At 41.1% G+C, this 23,260-nt stretch overlaps 1 protein-coding gene across 1 annotated transcript in view; it reads left to right on the plus strand.

Moving 5' to 3' along the window:
• Positions 1 to 23,260, plus strand: part of ldah (lipid droplet associated hydrolase) — a 67,166-nt gene that overhangs the window by 31,320 nt on the left and 12,586 nt on the right. Inside the window, exon 5 of the mRNA XM_029687898.2 lies at positions 22,553 to 22,793. Within this exon, the coding sequence (XP_029543758.2) occupies positions 22,553 to 22,793 (241 nt within the window). The remainder of the gene's footprint in view (positions 1 to 22,552; positions 22,794 to 23,260) is intronic.

Consider the following 23,260-nt stretch of genomic DNA (forward strand, 5'->3'; position numbering starts at 1 on the left):
ACAGCAAGGAGTCATCATGCCAGGTAGTCCTGAGGCATGGTCCTAGGGCTCAGGTCCTCCGAGAGAGAGAAAGAAAGAGAGAATTAGAGAGAGCATACTTAAATTCACACAGGACACCGGATAAGACAGGAGAAGTACTCCAGATATAACAAACTGACCCTAGCCCCCCGACACATAAACTACTGCAGCATAAATACTGGAGGCTGAGACAGGAGGGGTCAGGAGACACTGTGGCCCCATCCGATGATACCCCCGGACAGGGCCAAACAGGAAGGATATAACCCCACCCACTTTGCCAAAGCACAGCCCCCACACCACTAGAGGGATATCTTCAACCACCAACTTACCATCCTGAGACAAGGCTGAGTATAGCCCACAAAGATCTCCGTCACGGCACAAGCCAAGGGGGGGCGCCAACCCAGACAGGAAGATCACATCAGTGACTCAACCCACTCAAGTGATGCACCCCTCCTAGGGACGGCATGAAAGAGAACCAGTAAGCCAGTGACTCAACCCCTGTAATAGGGTTAGAGGCAGAGAATCCCAGTGGAAAGAGGGGAACCGGCCAGGCAGAGACAGCAAGGGCGGTTCGTTGCTCCAGAGCCTTTCCGTTCACCTTCAGACTCCTGGGCTAGACTACACTCAATCATATGACCCACTGAAGAGATGAGTCTTCAGTAAAGACTTAAAGCGAGTTTGAGTCTCTCACATGGGTAGGCAGACCATTCCATAAAAATGGAGCTCTGTAGGAGAAAGCCCTGCCTCCAGCTTGTTTGCTTAGAAATTCTAGGGACAATTAGGAGGCCTGCGTCTTGTGACCGTAGCGTACGTGTAGGTATGTACGGCAGGACCAAATCAGAGAGATAGGTAGGAGCAAGACCATGTAATGCTTTGTAGGTTAGCAGTAAAACCTTGAAATCAGCCCTTGCCTTGACAGGAAGCCAGTGTAGGGAGGCTAGCACTGGAGTAATATGATCACATTTTTTGGTTCTAGTCAGGATTCTAGCAGCCGTATTTAGCACTAACTGAAGTTTATTTAGTGCTTTATCCGGGTAGCCGGAAAGTAGAGCATTGCAGTAGTCTAACCTAGAAGTAACAACAGCATGGATGAATTTTTCTGCATAATCTTTGGACAGAAAGTTTCTGATTTTTGCAATGTTACGTAGATGGAAAAAAGCTGTCGTTGAAACAGTCTTGACATGTTCGTCAAAAGAGAGATCGGGGTCCAGAGTAACGCCGAGGTCCTTCAGTTTTATTTGAGACGACTGTACAACCATTAAGATTAATTGTCAGATTCAACAGAAGATCTCTTTGTTTCTTGGGACCTAGAACAAGCATCTCTGTTTTGTCCGAGTTTAAAAGTAGAACGTTTGCAGCCATCCACTTCCTTATGTCTGAAACACAGGCTTCTAGCGAGGGCAATTTTGGGGCTTCACAATGTTTCATTGAAATGTACAGCTGTGTGTCATCCGCATAGCAGTGAAAGTTAACATTATGACATCCCCAAGAGGTAAAATATATAGTGAAAACAATAGTGGTCCTACAACGGAATCTTGAGGAACACCGGAATTGGACAAACCAAACCATTCACAGAGACAAACTGATATCTTTCAGACAGATAAGATCTAAACCAGGCCAGCCTTTTCTAAAATGTTTGAGAGGAATGGAAGATTCGATATAGGCCGATATTTTTTTATATTTTCTGGGTCAAGGTTTGGCTTTTTCAAGAGAGGCTTTATTACTGCCACTTTTAGTGAGTTTGGTACACATCCGGTGGATAGAGAGCCGTTTATTATGTTCAACATAGGAGGGCCAAGCATAGGAAGCAGCTCTTTCAGTAGTTGGAATAGGGTCCAGTATGCAGCTTGAAGGTTTAGAGGCCATTATTATTTTCATCATTGTGTCAAGAGATATAGTACTAAAACACTTGAGTGTCTCTCTTGATCCTAGGTCCTGGCAGAGTTGTGCAGACTCAGGACAACTGAGCTTTGAAGGAATACCTAGATTTAAAGAGGAGTCCGTAATTTGCTTTCTAATAATCATGATCTTTTCCTCAAATAAGTTCATGAATTTATTACTGCTGAAGTGAAAGCCAACCTCACTTGGGGAATGCTGCTTCTTAGTTAGCTTTGCGACAGTATCAAAAAGGAATTTCAGATTGTTCTTATTTTCCTCAATTAAGTTGAAAAAATAGGATGATCGAGCAGCAGTAAGGGCTCTTCGATACTGCATGGCACTGTCTTTCCAAGCTAGTCGGAAGACTTCCAGTTTGGTGTGGCGCCATTTCCGTTCCAATTTTCTGGAAGCTTGCTTCAGAGCTCGGGTATTTTCTGTATTCCAGGAAGCTCGTTTCTTATGTGAAATGTTTTTAGTTTTTAGGGGTGCAACTGCATCTAGGGTATTGTGCAAGGTTAAATTAAGTCCCTCAGTTAGGTGGTTAACTGATTTTTGTCCTCTGACATCCGGTAGACAGAGGGAGTCTGGAAGGACATCAAGGAATCTTTGTGTTGTCTGTGAATTTATAGCAAAACTTTTGATGTTCCTTGGTTGGGGCTGAGCAGATTATTTGTTGCAATTGCAAACGTAATAAAATGGTGGTCCGATAGTCCAGGATTATGAGGAAAAACATTAAGATCCACAACATTTATTCCATGGGACAAAACTAGGTCCAGAGTATGACTGTGACAGTGAGTAGGTCCAGAGACATATTGGACAAAACCCACTGAATCGATGATGGCTCCGAAAGCCTTTTGGAATGGGTCTGTGGACCTTTCCATGTGAATATTAAAGTCACCAAAAATTAGAATATTATCTGCTATGACTACATGGTCTGATAGGAATTCAGGGAACTCAATGAGGAACGCTGTATATGTTCCAGGAGGCCTGAAAACAGTAGCTATAAAACGTGATTGAGTAGGCTGCATAGATATCATGACTTGAAGAAAAGACGAAAACATCATTTTTTTTTTTGTAAATTGAATTTGCTATAGTAAATGTTAGCAGCACCTCCACCTTTTGCGGGATGTATGGGGGATATGGTCACTAGTGTAGCTAGGAGGTGGGGCCTCATTTAACACAGTAAATTCATCAGGCTTAAGCCATGTTTCAGTCAGGCCAATCATATCAAGATTATGATCAGTGATTAGTTAATTGACTATAATTGCCTTTAAAGTAAGGGATCTAACATTAAGTAGCCCTATTTTGAGATGTGAGGTATCACAATCTCTTTCAATAATGACAGGAATGGAGGAGGTCTTTATCCTAGTGAGATTGCTAAGGCGAACACCGCCATTTTTAGTTTTGCCCAACCCAGGTCGAGGCACAGACACGGTCTCAATGGGGATAGCTGAGCTGACTACACTGACTGTGCTAGTGGCAGACTCCACTATGCTGGCAGGCTGGCTAACAGCCTGCTGCCTGGCCTGCACCCTATTTCATTGTGGAGCTAGAGGAGTTAGAGCCCAGTCTATGTTGGTAGATAAGATGAGAGCACCCCTCCAGCTAGGATAGAGTCCGTCACTCCTCAGCAGGTCAGGCTTGGTCCTGTTTGTGGGTGAGTCCCAGAAAATTATCTACAAATTCTATCTTTTGGAAGGGGCAGAAAACCGTTTGCGACCAGCGATTGAGTTGTGAGACTCACTCCCCCTAACTGGGAGGGGGCCAGAGACAATTACTCGATGCCGACACATCTTTCTAGCTGATTTACACGCTGAAGCTATGTTGCGCTTGGTGACCTCTGACTGTTTCATCCTAACATCGTTGGTGCCGACGTGGATAACAATATCTCTATACTCTCTACACTCGCCAGTTTTAGCTTTAGCCAGCACAATCTTCAGATTAGCCTTAACGTCGGTAGCCCTGCCCCCTGGTAAACCGTGTATGATCGCTGGATGATTCGTTTTAAGTCTAATACTGCGGGTAATGGAGTAGCCAATGACTAGAGACCCCGTAACGGGAGGAGTGGAGACAAGAGAAGGATCGGCCTCTGACTCCGACTCGTTGCTTAATGGGGAAAACCGGTTGAAAGATTCTGTCGGCTGAATGAGCAACACCGGTTGAGCATTCCTACAGCATTTCCCTCCAGAAACCGTGACAAAGTTGTCCAGCTGCAGGAACCGTGCGAGGGGATTTATACTAACGTTACTATCTGTACCTACTGGTGGCACAGACACTGTTTCATCCTTTCCTACACTGAAATTACCCTTGCCTAACGATTGAGTCTAAAGCTGGGCTTGTAGCACAGCTATCCTCGCCGTAAGGCTATCGTTCTCCTGTATATTATGAGTACAGCGACTGCAATTAGAAGGCATCATGTTTATGTTACTACTTAGCTTCGGCTGTTGGAGGTCCTGACGAACCATGTCCAGATAAGGCATCCGGGGTGAAAAATGAATGAAAGAAAGTTGAGTGAGGGAAAAACCAAAAATATAAACGGTAATTAAAAAGTAAAAAACTTAAAGTTGTCAGGTAGCAAAGTAAGGTTGGCAACAAAACGCACAGCAACACGTAAACAAGTCTGCAAGTTGTGACCGGAAAAGCCTAAGATCACCATGCACAATGCCATGCATCGGCTGGAGTGGTGTAAAGCTCACCGCCATTGGACTCTGGAGTGATGAATCACGCTTCACCATCTGGCAGTCCGACTGATGAATCTGGGTTTTGCAGATGCCAGGAGAACGCTACCTGCCCAAATGCATATTGCCAACTGTAAAGTTCAGTGGAGGAGGAATAATGGTCTGGGGCTGTTTTTCATAGTTTGGGCAAGGCTCCTTAGTTCCAGTGAAGAGAAATCTTAACGCTACAGTATACAATGACATTCTAGACCATTCTGTGCTTCCAACTTTGTGGCAACAGTTTGGGGAATGCCCTTTCCTGACAATGCCCCTGTACACAAAGTGAGGTCCATACAGGAATGGTTTGTCGAGATCGGTGTTGAAGAACTTGACTGGTCTGCACAGAGCCCTGACCATAACCCCATCAAACTCCTTAGGGATTTGGCCAAAAATGAGCCCCGACTGGGAAAAGTCATTTTGAACTGTCATCTAACTCTGAATTCCAACTCGGAAACTTGGGCCTCATTCCAGAGCTCCCATTTTCCGACCTGAATATCATTGATGTCATGGTTTGACCTCGTATTTTGTTGAGTTCCCAGTTGTCTTGAAAGCACCATAATATCTGAAAATGTAGCTGGACTTTTACCCGTATACATGGATGAACGCTTCTCCCTCTCCCTGGTTGCCCTTAGCAAACCAACTATGATCAATGTCAGCTAGCTAACATTAGGCTATAACTAGCAAATGAAATGCAAATAATATTACTACACAGCTCATACACATAGTGTTAGCTAGCGAGCCAGCCAGCTAATGTTAGCTAGTTAGCTAACAGTATGCTTTAACTTGCAATGAAAATGACTTTCTGACAAAACGTCAAACTTATAATTGCTGAAAATGTAGCTTTACTCTTACCCGTATACATGAATGAACGCTTCTCCCTCTCTGTCATGGATGCCATGGTTGCCCTTAGTTTGAAGATGTAATCCAGAGACAGGTGTTTTATACAACAGCCATCCTTGTTCTTTCTTCGACTCCCACTGCATTTGCAATCATACTCTGCTTCCACCAGACACAACTCTGTCAACTTCTTCCGTGACAACAACACTGATGATCGCTGTATCTTCCCCATCACTTTCATCAGAAGACTCTACAGCAGGGGTGTCAAACATACGGCCCGCGGGCCGGAACCGGCCCCCAAGGAGGTTCGATCAGGCCCGCAGGATAATTTGAAAGTGCAAAAAATGCATAAAAGACATGGAATTAATATTTTTAATCCGCTGCAATTCATGGATTATCCGCTAAGGGGCGCACTCTTTCCATCAGAGTAGAAGACAAGCCGCATCACTGAGACAGACTGAAAACAGCAGACGGTATCAATGCACCATCTGCTGCTTGTTACGACGTTGTTAATACCTTGGTCTCTACCTCTCCGCTACACCCTCATTAGCCAAAATGTCGTTATCCAAACGGAGAAAAGTAGATAAGGAGTGTAGAATTTTCAAAGAAAAATGGACCACGTCCTATTTATTTACAGAGATGCACGGAAAACCTTCGTGCTTGGTGTGTTTGCAACAAGTTTCGGTATTGAAGGAATATAATATTCGACGCCACTACGAGACTCATCACAGCGAAAAATATGACGGCTTGCAAGGACAACTGAGAAGAGATAAGATTAACGAATTGCTGGCGGGTCTGAGGAAACAGCAGTCAACTTTCATCCAGAGCCGAGAAGTCAGTGAAGCAGCGGTAAAAGCCAGCTACCTAATTGCTAGCGAAATAGCATTAGCATCGAAGCCGTATTCCGACGGTGACTTTGTTAAACGATGCATGATGAAGGCGGCTGAACTTGTATGTCCCGAGAAGCGACAAGCTTTTGCCAATATTAGCCTGACGAGGAATACTATAGCAGAGAGGATTTCGAACTATCGGCAGATTTAGACAGTCAATTGAAACAGAGAGTCAAGTCATTTATTGCATTTTCCGTGGCAATTGACGAGAGCACTGACATCACAGACGTGGCCCAACTGGCCATATTTATTCGAGGAGTTGATGAGACATTGACTGTTACTGAAGAGTTTCTTGAGTTGGTGCCAATGATGGACACCACAACAGCCGAGGACATTTTCGGCTCTGTCGTTGCTGCATTGGACAGAGTTGGAGTGGACTGGTCCCGCGCTGTCAGCCTGGCTACAGACGGCGCGCCATCCATGGTCGGAAAGAAATCAGGTGTCGCGACAAAGTTCAAAGACAAAGTACAAGCCCTTAATGGAGGAGATCGTTTCTGGACATTTCACTGTATTTTGCACCAGGAGGCATTGTGTTGCAAGTCGCTGAAAATGGACCACGTCATGGAGGTGGTTGTTCGCACTGTAAATTTCATCCGGTCCAGAGGTCTGAACCATCGTCAGTTTGACAAACTTCTCAGCGACAGCAACATTACCCACAGCCTGCCATACCACACTGAAGTGAGATGGTTAAGCCGAGGCGCTGTGCTGAGGCATTTCTTTGATCTACGAGAGGAAATCGGACAGTTCATGGAGAAAAAGGAAAACCGGTGTTGGAATTACAATCTCAGGAATGGCTACAGGACCTTGCATTCTTGGTTGATATTACTGAACACTTGAACAATCTGAACAAAATGTTGCAAGGCCGCAAAAAAGTTGTCACACAGTTTTCTGACAACATACATGCATTTAAGTTGAAGCTGACTTTGTGGGAGATGCAACTGGCAAATGGCAACCCTGCTCATTTCCCCTGTCTGAGAGATGTGTGTGTGACCAGACCTGATGCGGACATGAAACGGTACAAAGACAAAATTGCAGGACTACTGCGGGAGTTTGAGAAACGTTTTCAGGTATTTGGTGAACTTGAGACAGAATTTTCAGTTTTTCGCTCACCTTTCACAGTTAAAGCTTCTGATCTGCCGGTCGAAATTCAGCTAGAGATAATTGATTTGCAGTGTGATGCAGATTTGAAGGGCAAATTTGCCTCTGTAGGTCTGGACAGATTTTATCAGTATCTACTACCAGGGTACCCCAAATTAACAGCCCTGGCTGCTAAAATTTTGTGCATGTTTGGGACAACCTACCTTTGTGAACAAATTTTCTCAGTGATGAATATCAATAAAACAAAAATGCGTTCAAAGCTCACAAACAAGCACTTAAATGACATTCTGAAAGTGACAGCTAGTCAGGACATGACACCTGGTGTTGATGCACTTGTAAAGGCCAAAAGATGCCAAGTTTCAGGAACAAATACAAGTCCAGACTAGACTAACACCTTTAAAATGCTGCCTTAGATACTGTTTGCATTGAAAGAATACAGCTCTGTGAAGATGAATCCTTACTGTGGTGATTTAAAAAATGTGCACTTTAATGTTAGTCAGCAGCTTCAAAACAAAAGTTGTGTGATGGAATTCTACTGTTCATACAACTCCATACATTTTCAATTTCGTGGAGCAGTGTAGCAGAGTATGGTATAATTTTAATGGTCCGGCCCACTTGACATCTCCCTAGGCCGTATGTGGCCCATGATGCGAAATGAGTTTGACACCCCTGCTCTACAATGTCTAGTTCATTTTCAGATCCAGAAAGAGTCAGCATTGCACAATCGTCCATCAGAATTCTTCCAACAAAATCTTTGTTGATAGTGCCTTTTAAATTCAGTTGTGAGCAGTAGCAACACTTTTGCAGTTCTTCGGGATATCTTTCAAAACATCTGTGGTATAATGGATTATCTACACATACTGAGCAGCTGTTATAGACAGAAGCATGCTACATGGCAGACCTATCTGAACTCATCTCTCGGCATGTCCAGCCAGTCCATTATCTCAATCAATCATGGCTAGCGGGAAGGTTCCTGACTTTTTCTGTGGCTTAACAATTTTATTCGTATTTACAGATGGCATGCAAGTTTGTTATTAAGGCACATTAAAGTTCACAGTTCTTGTTCCAGAAGGAATTTCTGCCAAAATGTTCAAATGCCTCTACTGTGAAGTAGTGATGTGTGACATACGCCTAGCTTCCTGGAACGGGTCACATTTTGGTGTTACAACCTGAATTTAAAATGAAAAGCTGAAATATCTTGAGTCAATAAGTATTCAACCCTTTGTTATGGCAAACCAAAATAAGTTCAGGAGTAAAAATGTGCTTAACAAGTCATATAATAAGCTGTGTTGACACACTCTGTGCAATAATAGTATTTAACACACAATTATCTGTAATGTCCCTCAGTCAAGCAGTGAATTTCAAACACAGGTTCAACCACAAAGACATGGAGGTTTTCCAGTGCCTCGCAAAGAAGTTCTTGTATTGGGATATGGGTAAGAAAAAAGCAGACATTTAATACCCTTTTGAGCATGGTGAAGTTATTAATTACATTTTGGATGGTGTATCAATACACCTGTCATTACAAAGATACAGGCATCCTTCCTAACATTTGCTGGAGAGGACGGAAACTGCTCAGGGATTTCACTATGAGACTAGGGCTGTGGCGGTCATGAAATTTTGTCAGCTGGTGATTGTCAAGCAAATCACTGCTGGTCTCACGGTAATTGACCGTTAATTAACATAAACACATTTAGCCTCTCCTGGCTTCCACCCATAGCCTACAAGCCACTGATGCAGACCTTTGGAACATCTACATTTTATAAAGTCTAAGAAATCCATCTAATATAGCCTACACTATCACAATAAATCCATTATTAATTTTATACAGGTCGCAAGAAACATGATATGAAGAAAATGTAGTCTATTTCAGAAGAACAGAATAGCATACTCTGAGTTGTCCCTATGTTAGGTCCTGATCTGGCTATGCCATATGACTGTGTGCTAGTTCATAGTTCATTTAGCAGACAAGATTTGCTTAGAATTCCTTGGCATTATTTTTATTTTATAGTATGAAGAATACAATTGAACATAGCTGAATAAAATAGAAAGGATATTTTCTCCAAACGATTTGAGGGAGTGCGCACATTCTGTGTTGAGCGTTAACAAAGAAACAGGTACTCCTATATGCTTAATTCAGTTATTTATGTAACTTTAGTCGTGATACAAATGTTGGTCTATATGTTTTGATTTGTAATACATTTTAAGGCTGTATGATGCGACTCTAATGATGATTTGAAAAAAGTCACATGAAAGGCATGAGCTCTGCTTTTTTTTTTTTTGCGCAGGCTGTACACACTTCATCAGTCTCTCATTCACAATTTGACAAGCACTTGATAATGCCTCAAATTTCCTGGCTGCATCCCCTCTGTGTGGCCGTAATGCCCCCTATAAAAATCCATGCCTTTTGCGGCCAGTAGCCATTGTGCCCTTGGGCTGAATATAATCATTATAATTCCCTTCTCCCAGGTGTGTGCCAAAGCAACTCTCACTCACATGCCTCTCCGTCATGTGATCGGGTCTTTTTCACAGGCTACAAGTGAAGACAGACACATCGGGGACGCAACTGCGCACGTCCTTATCCATTTCCGAGGCGCATATTGAAGATATTGGAAGAACTGTCCACATTTACTTTTCGTCAGCCAACAAGATGAGTAGGCCTAACAAACAGCAAAAGCATTAGCCTATGTCAATCTACCATCCCTCATAGTACAAAAGTTGACCTATTCTATTCCGTGTGAGAAATAAATATTCCAAACAAAGTCTGTGACAGTAATGGGATGCGATAGATCCCAAATGAATACAACCACTAGCATTAAAACCCAGTTTTAAGCAACGAGCCTGATGAAACAGATGAGAATGTTTAGCTTAAAATGGCTTCACATTATAAGCTCAGCAATGCACACACGGCAATGGGCTATAAGCGCAAATGTTCCATTAGTAGGAAAACACCATTCTCAAAAGTGACCACAAATGCGACTGTGCATGTAATGATTTTATTATAATTTTCACCATAAAAATGCACCGTTGTCTTCCCCACCCGTTGTAAAGCGGATTAATGTGCTTCATTTTAAGTAATTATTTGGCCACTTTAGTTGTGATACAAACCTTATCAAAACATATAGGCCTATGGGCTAGGCTACTTGAGGTGTGTGACTATGATTAGAAAAAGTAAAATAAAATAAAAAGTAATCTATGCACTTCAATAGCGAATGGAGGACGCTTTTCCCGTGCTTCCTTTTCATGCCAGCCAGGTAGTCTATACTCCTGTTGTAAAGATAAGCAACCTGCTTAATATTAGGAAAGTTGAGAAATAAATATAGTAGGCCTAGCCTATAGAAAGCTGATGGGATATTCCTCTTTTTAATAGAGGCCATCACTCTGTTTTCTCACACAATTGCATAGCCTATAGAAATGTTGCGCAACATGAGCTTGATTCGATTTTCGATTACATTTGTATTGATGTCAGAGTCATTAGAAGGACAATAGAGTGCTTAGTACCAGGCAGTTAGCCAGTTTGGTATAATGGCCATCAGCAGCATTAGAGCTTGGAGAAGCCTGATTACCGTTACTAAACGGTCACCTGGAATTTGACTGCCATCATGACTCGTGATCGCCGGTGTGACGGAAATACAGTTACTCTTAAAACAGATAGAGTTTAACCTTTTATAACTAGGGGGCGCTATTTTAATTTTTGGATGAAAAACGTTCCCGTTTTAAACAAGATATTTTGTCACGAAAAGATGCTCGACTATGCATATAATTGACAGCTTTGGAAAGAAAACACTCTGACGTTTCCAAAACTGCAAAGATATTGTCTGTGAGTGCCACAGAACTGATGTTACAGAAAAAAAACCAGATAAAAATCCAATCAGGAAATGCCGCATTTTTTGAAACCGCCTCATGTTAATGACTCCGTATATGGCTGTGGAGGAGCTAGGAGTCAGCTTACGTTTTCCACGTTTTCCCCAAGGTGTCTGCAGCATTGTGACGTATTTGTAGGCATATCATTGGAAGATTGACCATAAGAGACTACATCTACCAGGTGGTCGCTTGGTGTCCTCCGTCGCAATTATTGCGTAATCTCCAGCTGCAGTATTTTTCCGTTTGCCTCTGATGAGAAACCGATTGCCACGAATGATTTTTCATCGAATAGAATTGTGAAAAACACCTTGAGGATTGATTCTAAACAACGTTTGCCATGTTTCTGTCGATATTATGGAGCTAATTTGGAAAAAAGTTTGGCGTTGTGTTGACTGCATTTTTGTTTTTTTTCTTAGCCAAACGTGATGAACAAAACGGAGCTATTTCTCTTACACAAATAATATTTTTGGAAAAAATGAACATTTGCTATCTAACTGAGAGTCTCGTCATTGAAAACATCCGAAGTTCTTCAAAGGTAAATGATTTTATTTGAATGCTTTTCTTGTTTTTGTGAAAATGTTGCCTGCTGAATGCTAGGCTTAATACTATGCTAGGCTATCAATAATCTTACACAAATGCTTGTGTAGCTTTGGTTGAAAAGCATATTTTGAAAATCTGAGATGACAGTGTTGTTAACAAAAGGCTAAGCTTGTGTTTCAATATATTTATTTAATTTCATTTGCGATTTTCATGAATAGGAAACGTTGCGTTATGGTAATGAGCTTGAGGCTATGATTACGCTCCCGGATACGGGTTTGGAGTCGCAAGAAGTGATAGGAGAACACTGAGGATGGATGAACAGCGTTGTAGTTACTCCGTAATACTAACCTAAATGACAGAGTGAAAAGTTGGAATAAAAAATATTCCATAACATACATCCTGATTGCAATAAGGCACTTAAAACTTGTTCGGGCTAGGGGTTCCGCTAGCAACAACATCCGCTGAAAAGGCAGAGCACGAAATTCAAAAATATTTCACTTTCATACATTCACAAGTGCAATACACCAAATTAAATCTTAACTTACATTTACATTTAAGTCATTTAGCAGACGCTCTTATCCAGAGCGACTTAACTTCCTGTTAATCTACCCATCGTGTCCAATTTCAAAAAGGCTTTACAGCGAAAGCACACCATATGATGATGTTAGGTCAAAGCCTAGTCACAAAGACACATACAGCCATTTTCCAGCCAAAGAGAGGAATCACAAAAAGCAGAAATAGAGATAAAATTCATCACTAACCTTTGATGATCTTCATCAGATGGCACTCGTAGGACTTCATGTTACACAATACATGTATGTTTTGTTTGATAAAGTTCATATTTATATCCAAAAATCTCAGTTTACATTGGCACGTTATGGTCAGTAATGTTGTGCCTCGAAAACATCCGGCGATTTTTCAGAGAGCCACATCAATTTACAGAAATACTCATCATAAACTTTAATAAAAGATACAAGTATTATGCACAGAATTATAGATATACTTCTCCTTAATGCAACTGCTGTGTCAGATTTCAAAAAAGCTTTACGGAAAAAGCAAACCATGCAATAATCTGAGTACGGCGCTCAGAAACAAAAACAAGCCATACAGATACCCGCCATGTTGTGGAATCAGTAAAAGTCAGAAATAGCGTTATAAATATTCACTTATCTTTGATGATCTTCATCAGAATGTACTCTCAGGAATCCCAGTTCCACAATAAATGTTTGTTTTGTTCGATAAAGTCCATCATTTATGTCTAAATACCTTCTTTTGATAGCGTATTTAGTAAACAAATCCAAACTCACGAGGCGCGGGCAAGTCCAGGCGAAAGTTCAGATGAAAAGTTCAAAAAGTTACATTACAGTTCGTAGAAACATGTCAAACGATGTATAGAATCAATCTTTAGGATGTTTTTAACATAAATCTCCAATAATGTTCCAACCGGAGAATTCCTTTGTCTTTAGAAATACAATGGAACGCAGGTCGCTCTCACGGGTGCAATCGTGATCAGGTCATGGCCTTCTGCCAGACCTCTGGTTGAAACAGCTCTCAATCGCCCCCACTTCACAGTAGAAGCCTCAAACAATGTTATTAAGACTGTTGACATCTAGTGGAAGCGTTAGGAAGTGCAATATGACCCCATAGACAAACAGGTTTTAAGTAAAACTGCAAAAAATGTGGCAAAGGAATTAACATTATGTCCTTAATACAAAGCGTTATGTTTGGGGCAAATTCAACACAACACATCACTGAGTACCACTCTTATTTTCAAGCATAGTTGTGGCTGCATCATGTTATGTGTACGCTTGTCATTGGCAAGGACTAGGGAGTTTTTAAAGATAAAAATAAAAGAAATAGAGCTAACCAGAGGCAAAATCCTAGAGGAAAACCTGGTTCAGTCTGCTTTCCAAATTCACCTTTCAGCAAGACAATAACCTAAAAGGTAAGACCAAATATACACGGGAGTTGCTTACCAAGATCACATTGAATGTTCCTGAGTGGCCTACTTACAGTTTGGATTTTAATCGGCTTGGAAATCTTTTGCAACACTAGAAAATGGCTGTCTAGCAATGATGAACAACCATCTTGACAGAGCTTGAAGAATTTAAAAGGGAATAATGTGGTAAATATTGTGCAATCCAGGTGTGCAAATCTCTTAGAGGCATACCCAGAAATACTCACAGCTGTAGTCGCTGCCAAAAGGGATTCTAACATGTATTGACTCAGGCTTGTGAATGCTTATGCCAATTAGATATTTATGTATTTAATTTTCAAGAAATTAGCAAAGATTTCTAAAACATGTTTTCACTTCGTCATTATGGGGTATTGTGTGTGGATGGGTGAGAATAGTAATACATTTAATACATTTTGAATTCAGGCTGTAACACAACAAAATGCTGAATAAGTCAAGGGTTATGACTACTTTCTGAAGGCACTTTAGGTGTGTTAAAGGGAGAGGAAGAGACTGAAGAATAAAGTGTGTTTGTCTGTGCATGTGTGTGGTTGTCTGGGTGTGTTTTGTGTGTGTGTTTGTGATATTAGTTATTATATTGGTTAGTTAGTATTATTCTTTCATTAGGGTGTGTCTGAGCCTATGCAGTTTGTTCAGTGTTTAAGCACCAGCCTCTTCTTTCTATAGTCTTTAGAACATTCCTCTGTTCCACTGGAAGAGGAGCTGCTTCCCATCAAAACTACCGCTTTACACATCAAAGCTCACCTGTGTCCCTCTGCGCACCCTCTTTCTCTCTGTCTCTCTTTTGCTCTCAAACATACTACATTTTCTCTCACACTCACACTACCACATATTGGTATCTTTTAACATCTCCATTAATCTATAGTTACAAGGCTACATTGGTACTCAATGTTGAAGTATTGCCAAAGCGAGCCATGAAATTAGAAGATTAATGATGAAGCAACATTGATTATTTTAAAAGGGAGAGCCTCTAATTGAGCCCCACTGTGGACGCATCATAATACCCATAAAACATAGCGGTTAAATAACCGAAATGGTTACAACTGTTTTTTTCACCATTCATTTTATCCAATGTGGATTTTACACTTTTAAATAAGGGCTGTGTTTCGTGTAAATTACCCTGGCGTGAATTTTTGATAACTTTGTAAATCTCTCTTGGACAAGGTGACTTTTTTATCAATAGATTCGTCTAGCTAGCTAGCTACTTTCTACTTTAATCTAAAATGAAAGATATATTGAATTTTTTAAATTTACTGTTCCATATTTTATTTAACTAATATTTGGTGTCTTGTTTATGCATTTGGTCTTGTGTCCTGTACAGCATACTATCCTCGTAGCAGTATAGATATTTATGTGCCATGAATACTATGCTAGTTTTTTTTTAAAGAATCTATATAGCTAGCTAGCTACCTACCTAGATGATATTAGCAACATACCCTTATTTTACTAGATCCTCTTCTCCAGCCGGTGGAAGTCTTTATTTAATCTCTTATAATTTCTGCCAACTATATGAACAAGGTGAAATCGATTTCAATTCATGGTGTCAGAATGCACTGCTGTATTAAAGCAATTCAGATCTACTGTGTTGACATGTTCTGTTGCAGATTCAAAGCCAAATTAACTACTTGCTGAATGTATCTATAATCATGAATGAATAAGCATATTTATTTGACAAGAATGCATCTAGTCACCCATCAATTCGTCAAACACCTGAACTCAAACAATTACATTGTTTTAAGGAAATCAAAATTGGAAACAATGCATACACAGCTCTAGAATAAATTAAGAGACCACTGCAAAATTATCAGTTTCTCTGGTTTTACTATTTATAGGTATGTGTTTGGGTAAAATTAACATTTTTGTTTTATTCTATTAACTATTGACAACATTTCTCCCAAGTTCCAAATAAAAATATATTGCATTTATTTGCAGAAATTGACAACTGGTCAAAATAACAAAAAAGATGCAATGTTGTCAGACCTGGAATAATAATAATAATTTTGCACGCCCAATTTTTCAGTTTTTGATTTGTTAAAAAAGTTTGAAATATCCAATAAATGTCATTCCACTTCATGATTGTGTCCCACTTGTTGTTGATTCTTCACAAAAAAATACAGTTTTATATCTTTATGTTTGAAGCCTGAAATGTGGCAAAAGGTCGCAAAGGTCAAGGGGGCCGAATACTTTCGCAAGGCACTGTAGCTTTTATGTGCCTTGGCATGCTCTCCACCATTCTTTCACATTGATGTTTGGTGACTTTATGAATAAAAATTCAAGCAGCTCGGCTTTATTTGATGGCTTGTCACCATCCATCTTCCTCTTGATCACATTCCAGGGGTATTCAATGGGGTTCAGGTCTGGAAATTGGCCTGGCCATGACAGGGTCTTGATCTGGTGGTCCTCCATCCACACCTTGATTGACCTGGCTGTGTTGCATGGAGCATTGTCTTGCTGGATAAAACAATCCTCGGAGTTGGGGAACATTGTCAGAGGAGAAGGAAGCAAGTTTTCAACCAGGACAACCTTGTTCGTGGCTTACTTCATGCGTCCTTCACAAAGACAAATCTTCCCGATTCCAGCCTTGCTGAAGCACCATCATCACCGGTCCTCCACCAAATTTCACAGTGGGTGCGAGACCTGGAGAGGCCTACAAGCCACAGTGTCTCACACCCACTGTGAAATTTGGTGGAGGATCGGTGATGTTATCAAATCAGGAGAAGAACAAGTGAAACAAGCAGCATAGGGAATATGGGTGAATGTGGGGAGGGGCTAATAGAGATTTCCAAAGTGTCTGAAGTTGAGGGACCATGGGGCATAAAAGGCATAGTGTGGAATAAAGGGTATCTAGAGCGATGGTTGCCCATGGAATAAACATAAAATGGGGTGCTGGAGTGCCTCTGCATCCTTTTTTAGGTTGTTGTCACAAGTATCCGGCGCATGTCCAGTCATACTCGGGGTCTCGGCGTGTGTCCCTCGGCATCATTCCGTCTCAGTTGCAGCATTTAAGTCGTGGTCATTGTGTGTCTGTGTATCACAATATTAAAGACAATTACAATGAGTGATTACAGTATTTCCACAAATTGAGCCATAGACAATACAACTTAATATTTGAGGACAGCATTTTGTTGACAACATGGGGGTATACACTATGTCTACTATGTGTGAATGATGGAAGAATCTTACCCCAGCTATAGGTCCATTTGAGTGTGCATGTTCATTTATGGATACTTGCTCTCAAAGTCCTGCTTGCATGTTTTCGGGTCTGCATCTATAAAGTTAAAGTTCAAAATGGAGGAAGTTAACAATTTGTGGCTTAGATTGAAGTTGACACAAATGATAAACTCAGCAATTCGATGCAACAAACTACTACCCATTTGAAAGACTGTACCACACAGGCCAGTACAATAGCCTGCACATGGAGAGGAACCTAAAGGCACATACAGTACCAACCAATACTACTCACTGACAGACAGGGCAGGTGTGGACCAGTGCTGTCTTGGCTGCAGCCTTCTGGTTCGCGGCTGCTCCCTTCTTCTTAGCAGCCACCGCCATGGCATCAGTCAACAAGTTCAACTCCAACTTGAGAGTGGAGCATGCGTTTATATATAATTGTGTTTCAGGTTGAAAGAGCTTGCATACATTGAACAAAAATATAAAGCAACATGCAACAATTTCAAAGATTTTGCTGAGTTACAGTTCATAAAAGGAAATCAGTCAATTGAAATAAATTCATGAGGCCCTAATCTATGGATTTCACATGACTGGGAATACAGATATGCATAGGCTGGTCACAGATACCTTAAAAAAAGGTAGGGGCGTGGATCAGAGAACCCGTCAGTATCTGGTGTGACCATCATTTGCCTCATACAGCGTGACACATCTCCTTCGCATAGAGTTGATCAGGCTGTTGATTATGGCCTGTGGAATGTTGTTCCACTCGTCTTCAATGGCTCTGCAAAGTTGCTGGATATTGGTGGGAACTGGAACATGTTGTCGAACACGTCAATCCAGAGCATCCCAAACAAGCTCAATCGGTGACATGTTTCGTGAGTATGCAGGCCATGGAAGAACTGGGACATTTTTAGCTTTCAGGATTTGTGTACAGATCCTTGCGACATGGGGCCCGTGCATTATCATGCTGAAACATGAGATGATGGCGGTGGATAAATGGCATGACAATGGGCCTCAAGATCTCGTCACAGTATCTCTGTGGATTCAAATTGCCATCGATAAAATGCAATTGTGTTCGTTGCCTTTGGCTTATGCCTGCTCATACTATAACCCCACCGCCACCATGGGGCACTCAGTTCACAAAGTTGACATCAGCAAACTGCTCACCCACATGACGCCATACACGCTGTCTGCCATCTGCCCGGTACAGTTGAAACCAGGATTTATCCATGAAGAGGACACTTCTCCAGTGTGCCAGTCGCCATCGAAGGTAAACATTTACCCACTGAAGTCGGGTATGATGCCGAACTGCAGTCAGGTCAAGACCCTGGTGAGGAGGACGAGCACGCATATGAGCTTCCTTCCCTGAGACAGTTTTTTGGGTTGTGCAAACAAACAGTTTCATCAGCAGTCTGGGTGACTGGTCTCAAGACGATCCCGCAGGTGAGGTAGCCGGATGTGGAGGTCCTGGGCTGGCGTGGTTACACGTGGTCTGCGATTGTGAGGCCGGTTGGACGTACTACCAAATTCTCTAAAACAACATTGGAGGCAGCTTATAGTAAAGAAATTAACATTAAATTATGTGGCAACAGCTCTGCTGCAGTCATAATGCCAATTGGATGTGCCCTCAAATACATCATTGAGACATCATTGTGTTGTGTGAAAAAACTGCACATTTTACAGTGCCCTTTTATTGTCCTCAGCACAAGGTGCACCTGTGTAATGATCATACTGTTTAATCAGCTTCTTGATATGCCACACTTGTCAGGTGGAAGGATTATCTTGGCAAAGGATAAATGCTCACTAACAGGGATGTAAACACATTTTTGCACAACATTTTAGAGAAATAAGCTTTTTGTACATTTGGAACATTTCTGGGATATTTTATTTCAGCTCATGAAACATGGGACCAACACTTTACATGTTGCATTTATATTTTTGTTTAGTTGAGAGGTGATAAGACTCAGGCACACCCGTTGGCTCCAAAAAAAAAAGCTTGTTTTGTATGTAAATGTAGTCATGTAACCAGGCTAATGTTGCTAACTAGCTAACCATGAGCTAGCTAACTAAATAACAGGCATTTTCAATGTAGAATTTGCCCAAGACAGTTCACAGAATTGTAGCCAATTTAGCCAATTTATTCATTATAAAATGTAGCTAACATTAGATAGTTAATCCAAAGATTCTTACGTTTGCCTCGATTCGGCAGTCTCTTCCAAATCATCATGGCCCTGGTGAGTGATGTTATGCTGGACACATTACAACGCTTTTTTTCTGATAAAAACTAGTTCATTGCATCAGCCGTGGAGCCCAGTTTCATAATATGACCGGCTGCTTGCCGTCGTTTTGAAGCAATCACAAAAAAACAGACCTTATTTTAGGGCATTTTTCACCCTGCCAGCCTCTATTAGTTCTATTGAGCACCGTGGCACCAACTCGCCTTCCGAACATTCTATTCCCAGCTTATTGTTCTACGTCACAATGCCTTCGCTATTGTTGGCAGTGAGACCTGCTCACGTTGTTGGTAGATAAAATGTAAACATCAACAAAAAATTACTCATGGAACTCTGAGGTCGTCCCATTGTTTCCTATAGGGGAATTATAGGCATGTCTGTCTATTTCACCAAATATCTCACTGTGAATATTTCGATTTTTTTTCCAAGTCGGGCACCATTTTAGTCATGAAAATCTCCTCTTTGTAATTATGTAAGTCTGGGTAGCGAGCTTAGTTGTCATCAATCTCTAGACCAGAAATAGTCAGAAGTTTTCATTTTTTCCCTACTTTCTCATTATGCAGACATAAGCACAGTTGACACCATCGAGGTGCTGATGTTTACTTTCTACACAAGTAGTTTTTTTCCAGTTTCGTCTGACGAACAGATAGTAAGTGGTCAAATAAAAAGGATACATTTTTTTTGTGCCATTTAGGCGAAATGGAATTCCAAGCATCACTCCAGTCAAAACAGGCTCTGTGAACGTTCGATTCCATTCATTTGCTATGGGCTCGTGCTAGTGTTCCAGCTTAGCCAACGTTCTTCTGCCGTTTTTCAGCCTTGGGTGAATGTTGACTCGTTCTATTGTCCAGCCTAGTGATGTGAAGCTTGAGACATTCATTTTTAGTTCTGTATGATAGCCACATTAGCAGCTAATTAGCATTTCATTTTGATGGTGGTAAATATAGGCGAATATATTGATAAAAGTCACCTTGCCCGAGTCAGATTTACACGGTTATCAAAACGTCATGCCAGGGTAAGCCTACACGAAACACAGCCTTATTTGAAGTGTTTGTCAAATCCACAATAGATAAAATGAATGTTGGAAAAACGATTGGAACCATTTCCGTGTTTGACCGCTAGGTTTTGTGGGTATTATGACTCATACTGTGGTAAACTATGAACGTCACAGGTTTCACAGTAGTAGATCACTGTTAACCTCTTGCTTCTACTCGGGACGCTTGCGTCCCAACTAGAGCTCTGGAAATGCAAATGCACTACGCTAAATGCTAATAGTATTAGTTAAAACTCAAAAGTTCATTAAAATACACATGCAGGGTATCGAATTAAAGCTACACTCGTTGTGAATCCAGGCAACAAGTCAGATTTTTAAAATGCTTTTCGGAGAAAGCATGAGAAGCTATTATCTGATAGCATGTAACACCCCAAAAGACCCGCAGGGGACGTAAACAAAATAATTAGCATTTCGGCGTTACACAAACCGCACAATAAAATAGAAAACATTCATTACCTTTCACCATCTTCTTTGTTGGCACTCCTAGATGTCCCATAAACACTATTTGGGTCTTTATTTCGATTAAATCGGTCCATATAAAGCCTAGATATCGTTATATGTAGACTGTGTGATAAACGAAAAAAACATTGTTTCAAAACGTAACGTAATTTTTTTAAATTCAAAAAGTCGACGATAAACTTTCACAAAACACTTCGAAATACGTTTGTAATGCAACTTTAGGTATTAGTAAACGTTAATAAGCGATAAAATTCATCAGGAGGCGATGTAAAGATCATTAGCTGTCCGTCTGGAAAAATGTCCGGCTAGAAACTCAACGAAAATATCCGGTCCTAGACCTGAAGAAATACGGTGCCTCGCATGTGTTTGACCAAGAAAAAACTCGAAGGGAAATGACAAGACTCTAGACACCGTGTGGAAGCTGTAGGTACTGCAACCTCAGTCATTTAATTGTGGTTCACCTTTATCAATGGGTTCAAGTAGCGCATGGATATATTTTCCCATTTTCAGTGATCAGTTTTTCCTGTGCTTTTCGATGTAAATGCCGTTCTGGTAAAGCCACAGCAGTGATTTAACCAGTTTTATAAACGTCTGAGTGTTTTCTATCCACACAGACTAAGCAAATGCATATACTATATTCCTGGCATGAGTAGCAGGGCGCTGAAATGTTGCGCGATTTTTAACAGAATGTTCAAAAAAGTAGAGGGTCGACTTAAGAGGTATGCATGCTATTATGTTATCTCTTAATATGTGGTTGCTTGCCCCCGTCCCCCTCCCCATGTAGTGAGTTTGTTTCACTCACATTGGAGGATGGCCTTTCTCTCTTCCTCCCTCCTTGTCTCTCTCTTTCCCCCTCTTCACCCCTTTTACCCCTAAATTTAAACCTATCCTTCCGCCCACCTCTCCATCCATTCCTTATGTCCCTGGTGCAGTCCTTGAAAAGGAGTTAAACCTCCGGGTCCCCATAAGGATCTCTGGATCTAGGTTATCAATCCCTGCTTTGAACTGGTAAGAAAAAGAGAAATACAGCAACCACAAAGGATGGATAATATTCACATCCTTGCTCTCTCTGGGTCGATGACTGACTGTTATGTTGAGGTTTATCACTCTTCCAGTCTGCTGCTGGCCAAACAGTGGCAGGTGCTTCCTGTTTCCTAGGACTGGTGTCTTTTCTGTCTGACTCTCATTTTATCTATCTATATATATATACAGTATCTATCTCTCTCTCTTTCACTTTTTCTCTCCTCTTTTTTATTTGTTCTCCAGCTCATGTAAGCACATGCATTGCCCATGTCACGCCCTCTCTTTTTCTCGACATCTCATCGCTTTTACCGCTTTCATTCTACCACTACGACACACATGCTCTCACCAACAATTTATTTATTTATTTCTCTCTCTCTCTTTCTCTCTTTCTCTCTTTCTCTCCATCTGTTTTGTCTTTTATGCCCTTGCTCCTCCACTTAAGCAACTCCTTCACATAGTGCCCCCTGGCAGCACTAGTGTAGCATAACATTAGAGTTGCACACAACTTTTAACTCTGGACTGAATGTTGCAATAAGATACCTGCACATTGTCAAAAAGTTTGGAAAAATCCAAAACCAAATTCATTGTATTTATTAAAACATGATGCCCAAAAAGTGCAATAGTCCATCTTTAAAACTGAAGCCATAAAAAGCTGAAGTTAGGTGAAGGTCTGTGAATGTCATGGACTATCTATGCTTCTATATTTATTGTAAGACACACTGAATTAATGCATAGAAGAAGGAGGTTTAAGTTGGGTATTGCTAACATCCTTTCTTCTACACGTTCTTGTGCAGGTGGTGAAGTCAGTGATGCTGTTCCCCACCATCGAGCGCATGGCGGCGACCCCTCAGGGAAGGGTCATGACCCCGGTGCTGTGCCGCCTGCGCTATGTGGCTTACCTGCCCATCTTCCTCCTCTCTCTTCTACCTGATGTACTCAAGGCCTTCATGGTGAAGCTGGTCTTTAGAGGGCTGCGTTCATTGGACCACTCGACCGTGCCGCCTACTGTTAGCCTCATTAATGTGGACACCGCTGGTGAGACTCTCCCTCTGTTCAATTCAGTTTCATTTCACTTCAGAGCCAAAGAAGAAGGGGAAACGAGTGAACTCAAGCTTTGTCAAACTACAGTAATTAACCTGTCCATGTAAAGACAATCAAATTTTGGCCTGTCTATATTATAATTTCCATAGTCTGTACATGCTCACAATTACAGTTGAAGTCGGACGTTTGCATACACCTTAGTCAAATACATTTAAACACAGTTTTTCACAATTCCTGACATTTAATCCTAGTAAAAATTCCCTGTCTTTGGTCAGTTAGGATCACCACTTCATTCTAAGAATGTGAAATGTCAGAATAATAGTAGAGAGAATGATTTATTTCATATTTTATTTATTTCATCACATTCCCAGTGGGTCAGAAGTTTACATACACTCAATTAGTTTTTTTAGCATTGCCTTTAAATTGTTTAACTTGGGTCAAATGTTTCGGGTAGCCTTCCA

Source organism: Oncorhynchus nerka, linkage group LG18 (assembly GCF_034236695.1).
Source record: "Oncorhynchus nerka isolate Pitt River linkage group LG18, Oner_Uvic_2.0, whole genome shotgun sequence".
NCBI lineage: Eukaryota > Metazoa > Chordata > Actinopteri > Salmoniformes > Salmonidae > Oncorhynchus > Oncorhynchus nerka.